Source organism: Muntiacus reevesi, chromosome 1 (genome assembly GCF_963930625.1).
Source record: "Muntiacus reevesi chromosome 1, mMunRee1.1, whole genome shotgun sequence".
Taxonomy (NCBI): Eukaryota; Metazoa; Chordata; class Mammalia; order Artiodactyla; family Cervidae; genus Muntiacus; species Muntiacus reevesi.
Window position 1 is genome coordinate 19172515 of NC_089249.1, and position 21049 is coordinate 19193563.

The following is a 21049-nucleotide window of genomic DNA, read 5'->3' on the forward strand; positions in this document are numbered from 1 at the left end:
GTGGTCCAGTTGCCCTGTGAGGGCTCCCTCACCGTGTGGAGGGAGCAGATGGGCAGCACCCACCTCGGAGCCAAGAAGGCTGTGGGCGTCTGTGGCACACGGTCAGGGCCAGTCAGGAGTGCTCAGTGGCTGCCAGAGCCTTCCAGTTCCCCGGCTGTGTGCCCTGGGCTCGCCAAGGTGCTGGGAGGGGACACGCCCGCCTGCATCTGGACTCCTAAGTGTGGAGGAGAGGGGTGGGCAGGTGGCGGGTTCACCGAGAGAAAGGACTGAGACAGAAAACCTCATGGAGCCCGGTGGTGAATTTTGGGGCTGGAGGTCACTGCCGTGTCCTTAGAGAAGCAAGTCCCCATCTCGCAGTAGACATCGGCAGAACTGGGGTCATACTTGTTCAGCTGCTGTTGATGTGAGTACCTCCTGAGTTCCAAGCCCTGCACAAGGCCCAGGGGATCCAGCAGTGAGCGGGGCAGACGTGACCCTTGACCTCACTGAGCTTGTCATCTAAGCCTTTGTCTCTTGTCTGCTGCTACCTCGGGTTGCGGCCTTCTTGTCGTCCCCTTTGTGCTCTGGCGGGGAACTAGACCCATGGGCCCCTAGACTAGGACTAGACCCACAGGCCCGTAGCCGCAGGACCCGGGCCAGAGCTGCTGGTTCCCGGCGCTGCGCCCCTTCTCTGCTCACTCTGTAAGAAGTGGAGACTCGCCCTTTCAGAGCGCTGACATGGCCACAGGTGAGTGGCCACGCCAGGAACAGAAACCAGCTTCTCCAGGCTAGAGCCCCAAGGGTGGCTGAAGAGCTGCCCCAGGGCATTGGGTTGAAAACTGCCCTCACAGCCCAGGGGCAGGGACCCTCCCCGGCCAGGGCCGTGTGGTCCTTCACCCCGTGTCACCTATGTCACCACCGCCCCCCACGCAGGTCTGTTCCCGGGAAGCCTTGGCTGCCCCCTTCTCTCCTGTCAGGGAGCCCCCGTCAGGGTTCCCGACTCTCCTACATTGCCTCTGGTGGATTTGGCACCAACAGCCCCCTCCCGGCCTCCTCAGCCTAGAAGTGTTGCTTGAGCTCCTGCAGCACCGGGCTCTGGGAAGGCAGTGTCAGAGGAGAATGCCGCCCCCACCCCGGCCTCTAGGGGGCGTCCTCTCTAGCCAGGCAGCCCCCCGGGGCAAATGCAGCCGGGAGATGAGGACTGGGAAAGGGTCATGAATCAGCAGGATTTCAGCTGGGCTTTTACTCAGTAGGTGTGCAAGTTGTGGGCCACAGAGGCTTTTAGGCCGGAGCAGCCCAGGCAGTGTGGATCTCCCCTACGCAGGGCTGAGGGACAGAGACACGGGGGTGAGGCATGGGGACAGCTGGGGGGTTGCAGAGAGAGCAGCTGCCGCGCTCCCCTCCCCACCGTGACCACAGGCCTCGCCAGCCCCTCCCTCACTGCCCCACACATGGTGGCCTTTCATCTCCTCCCCACCTGGGCCTGGTCCAGACTGCTGCCTCTACTACCTGAACCGCTTCCCCCACTCCTTGCAGTTGACACCATCCCACCCTTCACGCTCAGCTGCAGGCCTCGGAGAAGGAGGCGGCTTCCCTGGCTCCCACACCCACCCACCCCCGCCCCCTGGGTGGATGAGAGCTGTTCCCGTCTCCCAGCACCTCTTGATGCCAGGCACGCAGCCTCCCTGTTGGATAAGGAGATTGTGATCCTCCACCCATCCTTCCTTTTGTCCATCTGCCCAGTCCCAAAGATGCCTTCCGAGCCGTGAAGAAGAGAATCGTGGGGAACAAGAACTTCCACGAGGTGATGTTAGCTCTCACGGTGAGTGCCCCATCCCTCCATCCATGGGGGACCACAGTCCACCAGGGGCCTGACAGGACTCCCAGCCATCCTGGGGCCCCTCTTCCAGGTGGTGGCAGTTTAGTCACTAAGTCATGCCCAACTCTTGTGACTCCATGCACTTAGCCTGCCAGGCTCCTCTGTCCGTGGGATTCTCCAGGCAAGAATACTGGAGTGAGCTGCCATTTCCTTCTCCAAGGGATTTTCCCAGCCCCGGAATTGAACCCAGGTTCCCTGCACTGCAGGCAGATTTTTTACTGGCCGAGCTATGGGGCTGTGGGCAAAGCACTGGCCTGTCTACACAGCTGGCCAACATGGAGTGACAAGAGAGGCTATTTGGAAAAGTTCTCTCCAGCCTGCTGGTGTGGGGAACAGACACAGCGGGGCCGTGGAGGGCCCGTCATGGAGCACGTGGGCAGAGGGCCTGCCCGGTGACACAGAAGCTTGCTGCACACAGGCCTCTGGGGGGCAGTGCCCAAGCTAAGCTCCCATTGACACGTGGACTAATTGGCCCTGAAAAATAAACACAATGCAAGTGTCAGAGGCCAAGGCCAGTCCTTGCCCACAGCAGGGCAGGACAGACATGAGCTGGCAGCCTGGCAGTCAGGATGGGTTTGGCTGGGGAGTGGGGTTGGGAGGGCGCTGTCTCTGCCTCCCCCAGGCAGTACTTATATCTGGATTAATCCACTAAACTGAAAGTCAAAGGCAGCTGCTGCCAGGAAGTGGGGGCAGGAGTGGGGAGGGAAGTTGAACACCTTTTTCCCAGGCACAGGATCACCATTTCAGTGAAAGTTCTCTGCTTTCCACCTGGAGAGCCACCTCCCTCTAGATTGTGCTCAGTTCAGAGACGGCCTCAGAACAGGATTCTGTGGGCACCAAGGCCACTCAGCCTGGGACCTCCAGCCAGTACTCAGCCCTCTGCCCACCCCAGGCTCACCCCCAAGCCACCCAGCCCCTGAATCCAACATCGTCCCTGCTCCTCCATGTTCTGGGTCTCACTTTAGAAACCTGCACCCTCTGCTGGGTCTCTATGCTGGGGCATGGGTGGGGGGTGAGGGTGGGGTCCTGGGTGCTCCCCCTCCTCTGCCGGGTGCTCATGGGCACCACACGGCCTCCAGGTCTTGGAAACCTGCGTCAAGAACTGTGGGCACCGCTTCCACGTGCTGGTGGCCAGCCAGGACTTTGTGGAGGCTGTGCTAGTGAGGACCATCCTGCCCAGAAACAACCCGCCCACCATCGTGCACGACAAGGTGCTCACCCTCATCCAGGTGAGTGCGGGCAGCCCGGGGCAGGTCGGGGGAAGGCGCCCCCCTCAGTGCTGCTGCTTGTCTGTCCACTTCGGTTTCTCTCACTGGGGCCGTCTTACTCATCTGCAGATAGGACTTCTGAATGAGGGAGCTTAGTTGGCAGAGGCCTGACTGGCCGGGTGATGCTGCCAAAGGACCAGCAAGTCCAGGAGGGAATTTCTGCTTCCTGGGGGTGGCAGGCAGGCTTGCAGAGGAGCCACTGAGCAGTGGTTATCAACCCTGTCCCCTTGTCCCCTCTCAGTCCTGGGCTGACGCGTTCCGCAGCTCGCCCGACTTGACGGGTGTGGTGGCCGTCTACGAGGACCTGCGGAGGAAGGGCCTGGAGTTCCCCATGACTGACCTGGACATGCTGTCGCCCATCCACACGCCCCAGAGGGTGAGGGGCAGTGGCAGGGGTGGAGGGGGTCACCGCAGAGGGGTTCTGCGGCTGTTTCCTGGGGGGCCCTGACCTTCCAGCCTTACTGATTCAGCCTGTTGCCTTCTAGACCGTGTTCAACTCAGAGACCCAGTCAGGACAGAATTCCATGGGCACTGACACCAGCCATCGAGGGGACTCCAACCAACACACCACACCCCTGCCCACCTCAGCCCTACTCCCCAGCGACACACCCATAACGCCGACCCCTGAGCAGGTAATCAGACCTGGGTCACAGCCGTGCAAGTCAGGCCGTAGACCCGGCACCTCCCCGCACATTAGGGAGGGGGCCCTGTCAGTGTGGAAGTACTCCACCCAGTCCTCAGGCAGCCCCACAGGGGCTCACTCTTTGGGAGATGAGGCTCAGAGAGGTCAGTTAACTTGCCCAGAGCCACACAGCCCAATGAAGACAGGGCCAGGATTCAAGCTCAAGTCTGTGACTCCAGGCAGGCTCTGCCCTGCAGCCAGTCCCTTCTCCAGACTGTATCCTTTGTGGAGCCTTCTGGGCAATGCCAGGAAGAGGAAAGACTCAGCAGACAGCCCCTCATCCACCGCAGCTCCATTCCCTGCTAGGGTTTGCTCAGGTGCTCACATAAGATTTCATTTGAATAGAGGTTCTCTCTAAGATAATGGTTCTCAAACATCTGCACAGAAAAACTGTTAAACCCTTGTCTCACACCATGATACTTCCCATCAAGCCCTAAGAAGAGGATTGGGGTTGTGTGTAGCGTAAGATCCTGGAGGCCAGTCCTGGGCAGGGTTTTCTGGCGCCCTATGAGTAACTTTGCAGGACTTCTTCTTCAGACCATGCCACTTGTCCCTACTGCCCCTGAGTCCAGCGCCATTGGTTCTGTCCTGCGAGGGACATCCACATCCATGTCCAGCAGCTCTGGGTGTTTGGTCAGTTTAGTTGTGGATGGGAGTCGGTCATGGCCTGCGCACCGTGGGTATCACTTCTGAGGTGTTTTACAAATGTCTACAGTATTGTTTAGCCTCAGAAACAAATAAGCTTATCAATAGCCTGCACACAAACCTATTTAATTCTGTACTTCTAGCAAGTTATGAAGTCAATCCCCAGAGTTAAATATTACTAGAAAAGTTTTTCTAATAAATAATAGGCCCAATAATAAAAGGTGCATAAAAGTTGTAAAATCACCCTGTGATCCAAAACTGATCTCAGTTCAGTTCGGTCGCTCAGTCGTGTCCGACTCTTTGTGACCCCATGGACTGCAGCACGCCAGGCCTCCCTGTCCATCACCAACTCCCGGAGTCCACTCAGACTCATGTCCATTGAATCAGTGATGCCATCCAACCATCCCATCCTCTGTCGTCCCCTACTCCTCCTGCCTTCAGTCTTTCCCAGCATCAGGGTCTTTTCAAATGAGTCAGTTCTTCGCATCAGGTGGCCAAAGTAATGGTATTTGAGGTTCAGCATCAGTCCTTCTAATGAATATTCAGGACTGATTTCCTTTCGGATGGACTGGTTGGATCTCCTTGCAGTCCAAGAGACTCTCAGGAGTCTTCTCCAACACCACAGTTCAAAAGCCTCAATTCTTCGGTGCTCAGCTTTCTTTATAGTCCAACTCTCACATCCGTACATGACCACTGGAAAAACCATAGCCTTGACTAGATGGACCTTTTTTGGCAAAGTGATGTCTCTGCTTTTTAATATGCTATCCAGGTTGGTCATAACTTTTCTTCTAAGGAGCAAGCATCTTTTAATTTCATGGCTGCAGTCACCATCTGCAGTGATTTTGGAGCCCCCCAAAATAAAGTCAACCACTGTTTCCACTGTTTCCCCATCTGTTTGCCATGAAGTGATGGGACTAGATGCCATGATCTTAGTTTTCTGAGTGTTGAGCTTTAAGCCAAGTTTTTCACTCTCTTCTTTTACTTTCATCAAGAGGCTCTTTAGTTCTTCTTTGCTTTCTGCCATATGGATGGTATCATCTGCTTATCTGAGGTTATTGATATTTCTCCCGGCAATCTTGATTCCACCTTGTGCTTCATCCCGCCCATCATTTCTCATGATGTACTCTGCATATAAGTTAAATAAGCAGGGTGACAAAACTGATCTTACCTGGTTATAAATTTAACCAGTTTGCCTGTAGTCTGGCCTCTGTGTAGATTAAGACTGATTATGTCCAGTGGAAGAAGGTCCTTGCTAAACAAGACTGAGTAGTCTATTTAATTTCGGAGGGCCCTTCAGTCTTTGGGACATGTTGATGTAACTCCCAGACTCCTTGTAATTAGGTCCCATCTGACCCAGACATACAGGGATTGTGATCAGTCGTTTTTCCACTCGCTTCTACCAAGAGCCTTCATTAAACAGGCCAAATGTACCAAACATTTCACAGGTCTGGAAGGTGCTGGCAGACTGCTGTAGACTGTGTCTGCAGGCCCACTTCTTCATCTATAACGGGTGGGAGTAGTGATACCTGTTTCATGAGACTGTGGTCAGGGTTAACTTGCAACATATGATAAATGCTTATCACTTAGAGGTGATCAGAATGGCAACTGCCTTCACAGGCACCATGAATTTATATGATAACACTTGTATTCTGAAATCAACTGGGTCACCCAATTAAGAATACATCCAGCATTTCCCAAAATGTAGGCCACTAAATCTTAGACTCATGAGACAGCCCGTGATCAAAGGGTTCACCAACCAGGTCATGTTTGGCAACATCCACAGGGGTCCCTTCCTGGACATTCACAGTGTCCGCGTTGTCCATGAGGACACGAGCCACCCTGCATAGCCCACGGTGTGAGATGCTCCACCAGGGCCCTTCCGTCACCTCACCTGGGTGCTGAAACTCTGCGACTGATGTGCAGCTGTTTCCCAAGCCAGGACTAGGACCCTGATTGTTGAGAATCTTCTCACATGCGTGTTCAGGTGGGGGGTGGCACTGGGACTTAATGCTCGGTAGGATCTGGGACACCAGAGCTGGCCAGAGCAAGACAGAACCCCGTCCTGGGAGGACGGCCTCCCTACTCTCCCCTCGGGGGAACTGCCCTTCAGGGCCTCGTTAGGCGCCGGCACCCATGAGATGCTGGAGCGCTCAGCTTCTTTCCTCCTGGCCTCTCCCTGCTCCGGGCACCCCGGCGTGGAGATGGTAACGGTTGATAGCACCTCTGTAAGCGGGTTGGTGGGGGTGGGAACAAGCCCCCCTCAGGCCTCCTGGCACAAGGCTGTGGCCCAGGAGCCTGGAGAGGGTGTCGGCAGGTTGGGCTAATGGTGCCAGGCTCTGGGAGGGGCAGCAGCTCCAGACCCCAGCCTCACTCAGCAAGACCAACTGTGTGTTCCAGATCGGGAAGCTGCGCAGCGAACTGGAGATGGTGAGCGGAAACGTGAGGGTGATGTCAGAGATGCTGACGGAGCTGGTGCCCACCCAGACGGAGCCAGCGGACCTGGAGCTGCTGCAGGTGAGTGTCAGGCTCAGCCTCCCGGCTCCTCACCCACAAGGCAGTTTCCATGGCAACTCTGGGCTCCTGGGTCACAGTGGGAGAGGTTAAAACCAGGGGCTTCGGGCTCCATCAGATTGGAACTCAGCTTCTACCACTTGATGGTGTGAACAGTAAAGCCACTGTTGTCTCAGTTTCCTCATATGTAAGTTTGCTTTTATGGCACCCATTTGGCATGAGAATTAAATAAGGCTTTGCTTGTAAACCCCCCTTCCTATGCCTAGTTCCACATAGCTCCCAAACAGTGTCTTGAGGAAGGCTGGAAGCTGAGGTTTCCATCCATCAGAAGAGGAAGCCTAGCGGGCATGCGTGAGCTGGGATCTACCGGCCAGGGCTCCCATATGTCAGGTGATATCCCCAGGGTCCCACCCCAAGCTGGGCATGAAGGGGCTGTATGTGGGAAGAGGTACCCTCCCCATGGAGGTCATCCCTGGGGACTCCCGAGGCCCAGGAGTCACCTGAACCTGTGAGGGGACAGAGGGCTTTATGTGATCAACACACTTGGTGACTTTCCTGCTAGACCCTCGCGTTTCTGGTGGGCGGAGCTGGGTCATCTCTCTGTCCCTGGGCCCAGCTGAGTTGTATGGCCCTTACCTTAGTGCAGGAGCTGGGGGGAGGAGTGCAGTCGGAGTCTCAGCATTGAGTGAACCCACAAACATGAGGAGTAAATGACAAAAGCCTGAGTGAGTTGGGAAGCGACAGGATTACTGTAGTGCAGTTAATTTCAGATGTCTCATGCCAGGGCCATGCAGGTGTGAGTGATTCTGTGGCCTCAGGAGGCTGGCTGGCAGGCAGGGGTGACCCTCGGACAACTGACACGAGCTGAGCATGTCCCATGTGCCAGGTTCTGATGTGGATATGTGATACAGGTTCACTCACTTAATCCTCCCCTTTCCCCCCGTAAGGTAGGTACTCTTACTGTCTCCATGTCCCAGGTCAGCAAACTGCTGAGACAAAGAGATGTCATGGGACATGCCCAGGGTCACAGAGCTGGTCATCAGCAGAGATGGGGTATGAACTCAGGGCCCTGGCTCCAATTGCTGCTCTTCCGCTCTTGAGAGGGGCAGGCGAGGAAGTGGGGACAAAGGCGCAGTGTACTTAGTCATGCGGGAAGGAGAGGGGAGGCCCATGGGATGCTGGAAGGAGTCCGGGCTGCCCTGCCCCACGCTCAGGGGGGAGAAGAAATCCCGGGAGAGGGTCTAAGTTGGGGAGGGGCAACATGGTCTGCAAAGAACCAAAGTCAGTGGTCTTCATGATGCCAAGAGAAAAGTCTGGCTCGTGGCTGAGTCCACAGTGCCCAACAGCTGTTTGCTGAGACCTCAAGACTCTAACCTGGGTCCCCATCCACTTGGTGGGCCCCTGAGGAAGGAAGCACTCAGTCCTACAAATGAAAAGCCTGTGATTGCTGCAGCTTCTATTTTTTTTTCTTTTTCCCAAACAAGCTTAAATAGATAACACTAACTGATTAAAAGTCAGTCAGTGACCTGGTGACTAAATGCAGTGTGGGACTGTGGAACAGAAGGGAAAAGGACATTAGTGGAAAAGCTAGTGAAACCTGAGTCAAGCCTGTACTTTAGTTAATAGCAGTGTGCCCATGTTAAGGTCTTAGTTTTGACAACACAAAGTTTGACAGAACTAAGGTAAGGAGAGGCTGGGTGAAGGGTTTACAGGAACCCCTGTGCTCTCTCACCTTGGGAACTTTTCTGTATATTTAAAATTATTCCAAAATAAAAGGCATTTAAAAAAAGAAATTAGAGTAATGAAGCAGAAGTTCAGAATCGGGGTTTGTGGATAATAGTTGGATCATCCAGTTCATTTTTTATGCTTTGGTCACAAAAAACCTGAGTGCCCCCTGAGAAGTGGCAAGTGTTCCAACAGCCACCTCACCAGCTCGACCTTTCCCTATATTGGAGGTGGTGGCAGGAGCTCCATCGACAAAGCCAGGTTAAACCCACAGCACAGTTCCCGTTGGGTTGTGTCCAGTGTGCTTCACGCTTAGAAATGAGACGCTGGTGCTCGTCCAAAAGCTGTTCCCTGCAACCTCAAGTCCAGTGGTGGAGACCGCTGCTTCTCCACGGCGCACCCAGGGCCGGGCGTCCGGAAGGGACGGCCTCGCTCCACATGGCCATGGTTGTCTCTCTTCCTTCCCTGGTAGGAGCTCAACCGGACGTGCCGAGCCATGCAGCAGCGGGTCCTGGAGCTCATCCCCCGCATCGCCAACGAGCAGCTCACCGAGGAGCTGCTCATCGTCAATGACAATCTCAACAACGTCTTCCTGCGCCACGAACGGTAGCCCCGCGTCTGGCCCACCAACCCACCTTCTCCTCTGTTCACACCCTCTGACCTTTCATCTCCCTCAAACACCAGGCCAGCCACCCAGTGCACACTCTCAACTGTCTTCATCCAGCGCAGGCCACAGTGCCCACCCTCCCCCAGCCCCTCCTCTCCTGTCACCTCTGTGCCTGCATCCCGCCTCCGGGCTGGCGTCAGTGGTGGCTGAGCGCATGCGCCCACGGCCAAACAGGCCTGCTCTGTCCCTGCGCCCCCACCCCCACCCTGCCCCCAACTGCCTGGCTCTGGGGCCTTGGACAAGTGACGACTTAATTAGGGCTCCTTGATTGCAAACTCGGTAAGCGCTTCTGGCTAACTTAAGCAGAAAAACAAGTCTTTAGGAGAACAGCCTTTATTGAATGGGTAGCTTTCACAGCCCAAAGAATAAAACAGTGAGCCCTCCCAAGAGGGCAAAAGGGCAGATGCCAGGGTGGCTCAGGGGTCTCGGGACAAAAATGCCTGGACCGTGATCCCAGGGTGTAACCCTGAATACATGGGCTCCAAACACTTGCCCACTTGGGGGGGGTATCATTCTGTCCAAGAGTCAGCACCCAGGGAGACACTCCGATTGGCTCAGCTTCCTCGTGTCCACAGGAGTGGGAGGGGAGAGGCCCCCTTGATCCTGGCAGTCCCACCGGGGTCGTGGGAAATGGGAAGAAGTTCCCCAGAGGAGCATGTAGGGGCTGGGCCTGCAGAGACGGCACACCGCCCCTCTCCTGTATGTTCAGCGAAGCTGTGATCCCTTGTGGGTACCCGACGGCCCGTGCAGTTATTCCTGTAAGGGCCTCGGCAGGCAGGCTGACTGCACCGGTGCTAATTATGCCTGCTGCCTCCGGCTCCCAGTTCATTTCATATGTTTATCCATCAGCAGACACTTGATCAGTGATTCTGAATCAGGTGAAGGGTATGGGGCTGCAACAGATAACATCCGCCCAGCCTTTCCTGCTCACTAGACCGGTGGAGCCAAGAGCCCCTGCCACTAGGGGTGCGGGCTGGGGGTGGCCCATGGGCCCAATCTCGAGGTGACCAGGACCCCTCTGACACCCACTCATCGGACCTCGTGTTTGGTTATTTCCGGTTTATAATCACTCCTCCTCAGTGTCTTTGCTTGATCCTCACACCTGGAAGGCAGGTTGCACTGTCACCCCCTTGTTAATTGTTCAGAGGTGATGTAATTAAGTTGGGGTCACACAATGAGGGACAGAACCAGGACAAGAGCAGATCCTAGACCGAGGTCTTTAGCCCACCCAGCAGCAACTTGGCCTGTCTAGGGTGGTTTAAGTGTCTCCGAGAAGTAGTGTAAGAGATAACGTGTCCTCCTTAACACCACTTTAGACACTCACCACATGCGCAGAAGTATGTTACCAAACAAGGTCCAGAAAAATCCACACCTTTACTATGTGCGTGCACCCCTTTTCCTTTTCCTCTCTAGTCTGTGCCTGTTGTTTGTTTAATGCTGGTTGTAGCTAAGGTAACTAGATAATTGGTCATCTAATTGGGACACTTGCTAGTGAAAGAGGCACCCTGCTAATACTCCCCTAGAGCATAAACTGAATCGTCCAGGGCAAACCTGGCCAGTCATCACCCTGTTTGTGACCCATTCCGTGGGTTTTAAGACCTGCAGTGGGCAAAGCTCTGGCCTGGCTGTGCTGAGGACCCTCTTGTCTGTCTCCTTGACCCAGGTCTTTTCTGTCCCGCAGGTTTGAACGCCTCCGAACAGGCCAGACCACCAAGGTAAGAGGCAGCTTCTCCGTATTAATGACAGGAAGGGCTGTGCCCACCTCCCTCCCCCCGGTATCCTGGCTAGAGTGTGTCTTCTTAGCCAGGCTCTTAGGGAAGGCTCCTTCTAAGTGTTTTTGTCACTGTCCCTTTAGGGTAAACAAGGTTCTGCCAGCAGCTGATGCCCCAGGGCCTTGCGAAACTCCCAGCAGGTCCAGCTGAGCTGTAGGCCAAGGGGAGAAAGAAAGACTCCCTGACTCCCGGTCATAGCTGCTGGAGGGGAGGAGGGAGCCTAATGACACACCCTCAGACAAAGAATGCGGGTGCCCGTGCTTCAGGGCAGAAGGGAATGAGGCTGCAGCTCTGGCCAGAGGGTGACGGTGGCCTCTCCCCTCCCCACAGGCCCCAAGTGAGGCCGAGGCAGCCCCTGACCTGATCGACATGGGCCCTGACCCTGTAGCCACCGGCAGTCTCTCGTCCCAGCTGGCAGAAATGAGTAAGTGCAGCGTTGGGGGCTCTGGCCGGGGTACGTTACATAGCATGGGTACCCCTGCAGCTCTTGGGGTGCCCTCCCATTACACAGTTGGAGCTGGAGTGCCCACAGCAGAATGTCGGCCCCCCACTTCCCCTGGGTCCCCTGCTAAATCTTGCTGCACAGCTGGGACAAATCATGGGGGACTCTCCCTCGCAGCCCCACAGCTGCTGAGCCTGCTTAGATCTGAGAAACCCCACTGTTGTGTGATTGCCCCTGGATCATCTGATGAACTTGGACACGTCACGTGGACACCCTGTGCCCCTTTTCTCCTGAATAAGCTTATGTACAGAGCAGGCTTAGACCAAGCCAGGCCCAGGATGGGCTCCTGGTACATGTCAGCCATCAGCACCGTCACTTAATCTGCTATCGGCTGCCTGCTCAGAAGTAACTGAGAGAGAGGAGGTGAGGTGCCTGGTGTCCCTCAGCCAGCAGGTGGCCTGTCCCATCCGTATGCCCCACCCTGCCCCCACTCCAAGTTGCCCAGCTTCTCCAGAACCAACCTGGGCCTGGCAGGAAGCAGCTCAGCCACGACTCAGTGTCCAAGGACAGCCAGGCAGACCCTTCATGCGGTCTTTCTGTCCCCACAGACCTGGGCTCCAGCAGCGTGAGGGCTGGCCTGCAGTCTCTGGAGGCCTCTGGCCGACTGGAAGACGAGTTTGACATGTTTGCGCTGACTCGGGGCAGCTCGCTGGCTGACCAACGCAAAGAGTGAGTGCTGAAGCCCACCCTGGGCCTTTGCAGTCTGGGTCACCCGCTGTCAGTGGGGGCCTCTCTCAGGTCCTGAGCTTGCCGTGTGGGTGGGCACACCAGCCCCACCTGCACCCCTTCAGGATGGCAGAGTTCTTCCCCCCGAGTTAGCCCTACACAGCCTGGGGTGGATGAGGGAGGGACGCCTGCTGGGTGATGACCAGCTTGGTCCCAGACTCTTACACAAGCCGAGCAGATGAGGAAACAGCGGCTCTGAGAGGCTGGTCATTTGCCCCAGCTCAGTCTGCTCATGTTTAACAGCGTTGGGAACCCCAGACTGTCTGGTTCTGAAACAGCATCTCCAACCCAGCCCAGCTCCCCACTGCACTGTACACCATGTACCAAGCCCTCGGGGCTGGTCCAGTGCTTTCTGCTGTTCTGTAACCAGCCTTAATTTCCAGAGAAGTTGCATTATCCCACTCAAGTGTGCCTACCCTGCCCTCGAGCTGGGGCTCTATGCTTCCCAGGACTGTCCATTTTCAGGGAGATGCCTTCGGCAGCGGAGGCCACATGGCCAAGTGTCCACCAGGCCAGCTTCCCAGGACCGGCTCCATACAGGCTGGTCAGGGGACAGGGTTTGCTTGGGGTTGTTGTCAGCCTTTTGCTTGTAACCCCGGGGCAACCAGGATGGACAGCCACGGAGAGCACTGGACTAAGGGGACTTCTCAGCAGGCTCCATTCTGGCCCCCTTGGGGACTGTTGAGGGGCCTCCAGAAGGCCCGGGGTCCCCCATCCACACTGGCCAGTGAAACCTGGCAGGCTGTAGCCAGCCTGGCTCATCGGGTTGCTCACAGCCCCACCCCCTGGCCGACCAGCCCTGCGCTGTGAGCCGAACCCGGGAGTCTGGGGCGGAGTCTGTGTTCCCAAGCCCAGGTGCCCGGGGACCAGCGGCTCACGGTCACCTTGGAGGTAGGGGCGCAGTGAGGCTGCTGTGTGGCTGGAGGCTAATGAGTCTGGTGGGACTTGCCGCCAGAAGGGCGGCCCGCCTGAGAGCCCCGGCCCGCCTGAGGTTTGCCACTGTATATCCCTACTCTGGGGAGCCCTGAAGGCCAGAGAAAAGCACCCTGAGCTTGCTCTCAAGAGCCTGCAGTCTCTTGGGGGTGGGAGGTAGCCTGCCCGTGGATCACTGCCACGCAGTGCTAGGCTGTGGATCAGCTCACGCCAAGGGTCAGAGGCAGGGGTAGCGTGGGACACCCAGTTTTCTGGTTGGCCCCAGCCCCCTCATGTGGTGAGCCGTGTGACAGGGTTAACTCGTCGATTCCCGTGCCCTCTTGGCTACCTCCATTCTTCAGAGAGGCTGCTTGAGAATTTGGGGTTTATTCTAGAGGCCCCTTTAAGTGCCAGCCTACCCAGTCCCCAGGGACGCAGGCTGGCACTATCAGAGTTATGTGTGCTCTGCTTGCGCTGGTCCAGCCCAGCTCCAGCAGAGCGTGAGGAGCTCCCCACCCGCCCCGTCTGGAGAAAGACCCCTCCTCCCTAACAGCGCAGGGCCTTCCTTTGAGGCGGGAATCCCAAGAGTCTCATCTTCGCCTCAACAACTGGCCCAGGGACTTCCTGATGCTCCAGTGATTGACTCCACACTTCCAATGCAGAGGGCCCAGATTCGATCCCTTGTCAGGAAACTAGATCCCACATATCACGGCATGACCACCAGGAAAAAAAAAGACTGACCCAGTCTCACCTTCTCTCTGCCGGCAGTTCAGGGCAAGAATGACAGCTCTTCCCAAGCAGCAGGGCCATGTCCCCAAGGCCTCCCTGGATGCCCTCCCTGTAGCAGCCAGGGAGACACCAGCCCCCTTGTTAGTACGGACTTTCCTCCCGCTCCCCCTGAGCCTTCACTGGAGACACATCAGGCACCTCCCTCCCCGTCCTCCTCTGCACACTGTACCCACGGAGGTACAGTGTCCCCAGCATTTCCTCCCAGTCGCCGCGGCTGGCACCTCCGAGTACATGCAGAATCCTCACCCACCGTCTGCAGGTTTGTTTTCAGCTGCAGAGTGGGGTTCCCCCATTCACACACAGCCTTCACAGAACCACAGATTCTGAAATTATGCAGTGGGGGCTGCCCTGGATAGGGTCTAGATATGAGCTCTCCATGACCACGGGGTGTGGGACGCTGTGCTCATCCCTGTAGTGTGGCCAGATTCGGGAATAGGAGGTCGGTGGTCTTGGTCTCTGGCCCCCAACACCTTCCCTCACTTCTCCAGCCTTGCTCTGCCTGTCATGCAGGTCACATGTCTGACCCAGGTTCCCAAAGGCAGGAAGGGAGACTCTTTCCTCCATCTCCAGGCAGTCCTGCAGATCGGTGCCCCTCCGGGGACCCCTGCCCAGGCACCTCCCAAGTCCACACAGGATGTGGGTCCAGCCCTTGCCCACCCAACCCCCTCCCTCCTCACGTCAGCTGGCATGTCTGGTACAGTGAGGGTGGCAGGTAACGGCCCCGGTGGCCTCTGTATTTCAGGGTAAAGTATGAAGCCCCTCAAGCAACAGACGGCCTGGCTGGAGCCCTGGATGCCCGGCAGCAGAGCACTGGAGCGGTAAGCAGCGGGGCCCTGCGGCCACCCTGGGGCCTGTCCAAGGGAGGCTGGGCAGTGCTTGCCTGGTGGTGCCCTTGGTTTATGGCAGGGGATGTGAGAGGGTGGGTGGGAGGGGCTTGGCACTGGCTTGAGTCTAAGCTGGTATTCTGCCTCGCTGCCCCTCTAGAGACCTGTTATCTGCAGGCGTGTGGACAGAGAGGGGCTGGAGGACAGACCCTGAAACCACAGGGAGGCGCCCAAAGGCGCCACTTTTATTCCATGTAATTGCTGGCGTGTGTGACGTGAAGCCACTTGCCACACTGAGCACGCTCTGCCAGCCACTCGCCCCCTTGGCAGGAGCTCCGAGGAGAGCTCCTGTGCCTTTGAATCTGTTTCTGGATGCCTTTCAGGCAGAGAAAGGTGGTTAGAACGTTCAGGACCCGGGCAGCAAAGAGGCAGGTGCAGTGAACAGCGGGGCCAAGGAGGGGCTTGGTCACAGCACAGGGCTTCAGAGCACAGGTGGGGCTGGGCGCTGGGAGGTGAAGCCTGAGGGGCAACTGGGAGGACTGGCTTCTCCTGCCTGAGGGGGGGGCCCTGGGCAGTCTGGAGCAAGGGTTGGAAGGGGGACGTTTATCTGGCTTCATTTTAGGAGGACCCAGCCTGGAAGCTGGGAGAGCAGTCAGGAGGCTGTGGAAGCTGTCCTGTCCTCTGGAGTGGGAAGGGGGACGCAGGAGATGCAGGAGTGGTTCCCAGGTGCATCCCCAGTGCCCCAGGAGTCATTGCCAAGTCAGAACAGGGCAGGCCCAGTGAGTGGCTCAGATGGCCCCTTAGGTGTGTTGTAGATCTGCCACCACGCGGAGCACCCTGAGTCTCAGAGCCTCCCACTTGCACCCTGTGTCCCCTGCTGAGTGAGCATTCTGTGTCCTCCACTTACTAAGTCATCACACAAACCCTGAAGGTGTCCCCTTTGCAGATGAGAAAGCCAGGCCCCAGAGAGGGGTGAGTGAAACCACAGATCTCACATCCTCCGCACAGTGCCTGGCATGTAGTGAAACATTTTAACTTCATAGCACTTACAGAGGAGACACCAGGGCTTAGAATTAAGGTCATTTGCCCACAATTTCACAGCCGTTGGTCTGTCCAGCATGGAAACCAGTGCTGGTAATGAGAGCCCCAGATGACTTGCAGAGCTCCACGGAGCAGGGTTGCTCCCATGCTCAACCTTCCTTTTCCATGGGCCATCACTCTGGCTCCAAGAATCCAGATGAGTCTGGACAGTTGGGGAGCACTCCCCTCCCCCGCCGCCTGGTCTCCCATGGGCAGAGACTGAGCTCACAGTAGTATGCCTTCCTGTTGTAGAATTGGGGTGGTGGGGGACAGATGTCACCCGCTAGCGGCACAGAGCAGCTCAGGGACCTGACAAGCACTGGGACGAGGTCTTCTGGCTGCTGCCCCGCCTGCCATCAGCCTGGGGCGGAAACACACACACCTCTGCCTGCAGAAAAGCAGATGCCGACAAGTTCATCTTTGATGACTTGAGAGATTTAAGTGAGTTCCACCAGTCAGGGTATGACTTCCTCCAAAGGAAATCATAAATCAGGTCATAAACATCTGCTCCCGAGTTGCTCAGATCTGGCTGAGGGCTAAGGCTTTCTCCCTCTCAGCTTTCAAAACATGATTTGACAAAACATGTCAAAACAGGCAGCGAAGTACAGAAAAGAATCAAGTGCCAACCCTGCAGGTGATAGGCTGGTGTTTGCCCCCAGGGGTTAATGAGTCCTGGGAGGTGAGGATGCTGGATGGCCTGTGCCAGGTCCTAGCCTGGGTCTGTCTGACTTGGGAAGACGATCACAGGGTGATGGGCCAGGAGCCAGGACCCTAGGCTTCCTCCACCATCCGTCTGCTCTGGGACCCTGGACATCTCCTGTTTGCCCATTGACAAACATGAGGGGAAACAGGTACAGCAGTGCTCCTGACACTGGGTGCCCATTAGAACCCCCTGAGAGCCAGTGGGGGGCTGCCTACTCCATCCTAGGATTGCTCAGCACACCACCCCAGGATCTGTGGGGTGAAAGTAGGGTGGAAGGCTTTGCCCCACTCGTCCAGGACTCCAGGGTCCCCACGGGGAGACACCTTTCCTGTTCCCTTTCCCCGGCCACCACATCTACACAAACATGGGCGTACACACACACACACACACACACACACACACACACACACACACACACACACACACACACACACACACACACACACACACACGCTCTTGAGGCAACACACACACACATACACATACATACATACATACATACATACATACATACACATATAGGCTCTTGAGGCAGTAGCAGGCCTGTGCTGGAGGAGGCTGCCAGTACACCAGTGGCCTGGCCTCCCCACCACACACACACACACACACACACACAGGCTCTTGAGGCAACACACACACACATACACATACATACATACATATATACATACATACATACACATATAGGCTCTTGAGGCAGTAGCAGGCCTGTGCTGGAGGAGGCTGCCAGTACACCAGTGGCCTGGCCTCCCCACCACCCTCAGCGCGACCCTCTCTCACCCAGATGGGAGGCGGCAGTGAGAAGAGCCTCAGTGACTGGATGGTGAGACAAGGCATGGTGAGGAGGGGCCAGGCACACTCGCAGGGGGCCTGCCCAGGTGGTACCGGTATCACAAGAGGAGCATGGGGTCGGCCGAGGGCCCGCAGGGCTGGCCGGGGGCCCGCAGGGCCGGCCGAGGGCCTGTGGGCCCCACCCAGCACCCAGCACGGTCCCGCTCCCTCTGCTGTTGCTTCCACGGCCCCTCGGTGCTGCCCCGGAGCAAGGCCTGGGCAGTGCCTCTGGCAGCTGGGAAGTGCCCGGGGCACGTCTGGGTCTGGGCCGAGTGCCGGCAAAGGGAGCTGGAGGGTGCAGCCCAGAGAACTTGCTGCTGCTGCTGGTGCTGCTGGGAAGTCAGCTCTGCCGCTTCTCTGGCCCGCCGGCCACCTCCGGGGTCTCGGTGCTAAGGACGGAGCTTGGGCCTGGGCTGGCTTTGGTTGGAGAAGGACTCGCGCTCCCTGTTTCTCAGAGTAGCTGAGTGGTAGCTCACATTTCCCGAGCATCTGCCCTGTGCTGGGCACGGTGCTGCCCTCTTTACCTCCCTCGTCCCTTTAATCCTCACAGCGACCTGGACCTGGACGGTAGGTACTGTCATCCTGTCTAACGACAGACGAACCGTGAGGGTGAGAGGAGCTAAATCACCTGCTCCCAAGTGCAGGGGCCCAGCCGGCTTCCAGTCTCTCTGACCCCGGAGTCTGGCCCATAACCTCCGGATTCTTCAGATGTCTTTCAAGTGGGAAGACCCCACACCAGCCCTCAGCCCCGCCCTGTGCAGGGCTGTGTGGCAGTCACAGTGACACATCGCCTCTGGATCCACCAACCTGGCCTCCTCTGATCGTCTCGGCCCCTGCCTCCTCACTGGCCCTCCTCTGCCCACTTCCACCAGGATCTCTGAGTCTGCGGAGGCTTGTGGGGACAGCCCGCGGCCATGCCTCTGCCCCAGCCTTGCTGGCTGACTGCCCACTTCCTGGGCTTAGAATAATCTCATGTCAGCTGTTAAGAGCCCCTTTCCATCCCCTGCTCGGCCTGCTGGCCTGCATCCCCCTTGCCCACAGCCTGGCACAACGGGCAGAACTCGGGGAGACCTCAAGAGTCCCAGGGAGCTGGGCCGGAGCCGTATTGGAGGGACTGTCCTGAGGGGGCCGGGCAGGACAACTGGCCCTGTCCCAGGAGTGAGGGGCTCGGGCTGGTCGCCTCCCCCAGGGCCAGAGCTGGTGAGGGGCCCTGCCCTCCCGCCTCACCCCTGCCCTCCCCTCCCGCCTCACCCCTGCCCTCCCCTCCAGATCCCTGTCACCCAGGCCTGCCTCATGGAGGACATCGAGAAGTGGCTATCCACGGACGTGGTGAGTGGGGCCCGCTCCTCACCCACCTCACCGGGGGCCCCCATTTTCCCATGAGGAAGTGGCTATTGGGGGGGCAGGGGAGCAGGGTTAGTGTCCCCTCCCCTGCCGCGTCCCCAGTACTTCGCCTTACAGGGGGGCCCAGCGCACTCCTCGCAGCCTCTGGGGCTCCCCTTGCCCGAGCCTGCTGCCCACGTGAAGGCCCACTGTGGGCAAGCCGGGCCAGCCGAGGGCAGCAGGGACCTGGGAGCGCTGAGCTCAGCACCTGCGGTAGCTCGGGGAGTAGCGCCCAGAGGGAGCCGCGTTGAGCGGAGCGCAAACCGACGGGCAGCTGTCAGGGGTGCTGTGCTAGGAGGAGGCCCGGCCTCCTCAGAGCCCCCAGTGTGCAGGGGGGGCAGTGGGCCCAGGCCCCCTTCCAGGGTTCTTCCCCAGCCTCTGCCAGCCCACCCCCCATTCTGAGCACCCAAGGACCAGGTGCCTGGGCCCTTCCCGGCTCCAAGGCCGCCTTCTGCCAGTGGCCGAGACCGTGTTTCTGCCCAGGGTCCGTCCGTTCTGCCTCGTGGGTGAAGGTCACCCCCTGCCCGACCCCTCACTGAGCGTGTGTACTGACACAGGCTTGGGTGTCAGCCTCTCCACCTGGGCGAGTCTGCCCATCCCTTTGGACACTGGAAGGGCAGGAGCTCGTGCCCTCAAGGGCACCACGCCCTGCATCTGGCACTTTCCAGAAGTCCTCCCCTTTAGCTTGCCAACAAGTGTGCCCAGGCAGAGAACTGCGGCTCAGAGGAGTCAAGTGCCACCCAAGGCCCTGTGGCTCAGAGAGTGGTGGGGCTGAGGTCTGGGCCCTCTGGGTCAGCAGCTGAGCCCGCCCCGCCGTGCCTGCAGCTAACCTCCCTCCTTCTGCCTTGTCAGGGGAATGACGTGGAGGAGCCCAAGGGTGTCACCAGTGAAGGTAGTAGACCCTGGCCCTGCCCACCCTTCCCCAGCTCTGGCCTCGGAGCCCAGCCCCAGCCTCCCTCTCGTTGCTCCAGAATTCGACAAGTTCCTGGAAGAACGTGCCAAAGTGGCCGATCGTTTGCCCAACCTCTCCAGTCCCTCCACCGAGGGGCCCCCAGGCCCCCCACCTGGCAGCGCCTCGAGAAAGAAGACCCAGGAGAAAGACGACGACATGCTGTTTGCCTTATGAGTGTGGGGCTTGGCGCCCTGCTGCCCGAGCCCCGGCTGCTCCCACACCCCGTGGCGGGGGCCTGTCCCTCCTTTGGTGTTAAGGCTCCTTGGGGGTGGCTTGTCACATGCGTCCTTCTCTTCACCTTGAGGTTGGGGCCGTGCTGCCTGGGAGTGTGGGAGGCAGCTGGATGAACTGGGGGAGTGAGTCAGTTCTACTCTGGGGCCCTGGACATTCATGCCTCCCCTCCCACCAACCACTGCGACTTTGCTGAGGACAGGAAGGCCCCGGGCTGGAGAGGCTGGTCGCTTGGTGGCCCAATGTGACTCCCCTTGTCCTGGGTGATCCCCTCCCGGGACCTGCCCTCAGAGGAGCCCTCTTCAGAGCCCACACTGCCTGTCGAAGCCTGGCCAGAGGCTAGAGACAGCAGAAGTCTCTGTTGCAGCCTCAGGCCCGTTACCCAGTGCCTGCCTTGGAGCCCGAAGGGTTGGACAGCTATTGAGGGCAGGGCCTGTGGCTCTCTACTGAGAGCGCACTGTCTAGATAAGTTGCATGTGATGGGGGGAGACCTCACCAGCCCCAGGCTGCCAGGGGACTTCCGGCGATGTCTGTGGCTCCTGGGACCCCCGTGACTTCCACTGCCTTGCCCTCCTTCCTCTGTTCCTCCCTTGCAAGGCTCCGCCGGGCATTGGGCCCCCCCACCTGTCAGTTGATCCTCTTGACTGGGAGAGGTGCCTTTCGTATCCCCAATAAAGGTAGAAGAGCACCCTACTAGAAGTATTCAGTCTCCAGCAGGAAGCTACTTGGCCTCACCAGGGAGAGGGACTCGGCTGGGCTGGGCTGGGCTGGGCTGGGCTGGGCTGGGCTGGGCTGAGGGCCGCGCACGAGACCGACATCTGCAGATGGAGTGGGTGCAGTGGCAGGACTGGGCACCAGCCACACCTCACACCAGCACAGGCTCCGCCACTAGTTTCCTGCCAGGCGGCCCCATTATTGTCTGTGGGTGACCTGTCTGCATCCTCAGGCCAGCCCCTGCCCAGCAACTGGAGCTCTCTGATCACAGAGA

The 21049-nt window shown here is 58.1% G+C and overlaps 1 protein-coding gene across 2 annotated transcripts in view; it reads left to right on the forward strand.

Moving 5' to 3' along the window:
* Positions 1-20754, forward strand: part of TOM1 (target of myb1 membrane trafficking protein) — a 38827-nt gene extending 18073 nt beyond the window's left edge. Inside the window, exons 3-15 of one of the 2 annotated variants that reach the window (XM_065938666.1) lie at positions 1723-1801; positions 2938-3087; positions 3368-3502; positions 3612-3758; positions 6851-6967; positions 9162-9295; positions 11038-11071; positions 11459-11552; positions 12179-12299; positions 14800-14875; positions 18765-18824; positions 19731-19770; positions 19850-20754. In XM_065938666.1, the coding sequence (XP_065794738.1) occupies positions 1723-1801; positions 2938-3087; positions 3368-3502; positions 3612-3758; positions 6851-6967; positions 9162-9295; positions 11038-11071; positions 11459-11552; positions 12179-12299; positions 14800-14875; positions 18765-18824; positions 19731-19770; positions 19850-20004 (1342 nt within the window). In that variant the 3' untranslated portion in view covers positions 20005-20754. Of the gene's footprint in view, positions 1-1722; positions 1802-2937; positions 3088-3367; positions 3503-3611; positions 3759-6850; positions 6968-9161; positions 9296-11037; positions 11072-11458; positions 11553-12178; positions 12300-14799; positions 14876-17448; positions 18737-18764; positions 18825-19730; positions 19771-19849 lie in introns of those variants that run through there. The other variant, XM_065938656.1, reaches the window with a different exon arrangement.
* The last annotated feature ends 295 nt before the right edge of the window (positions 20755-21049 follow it).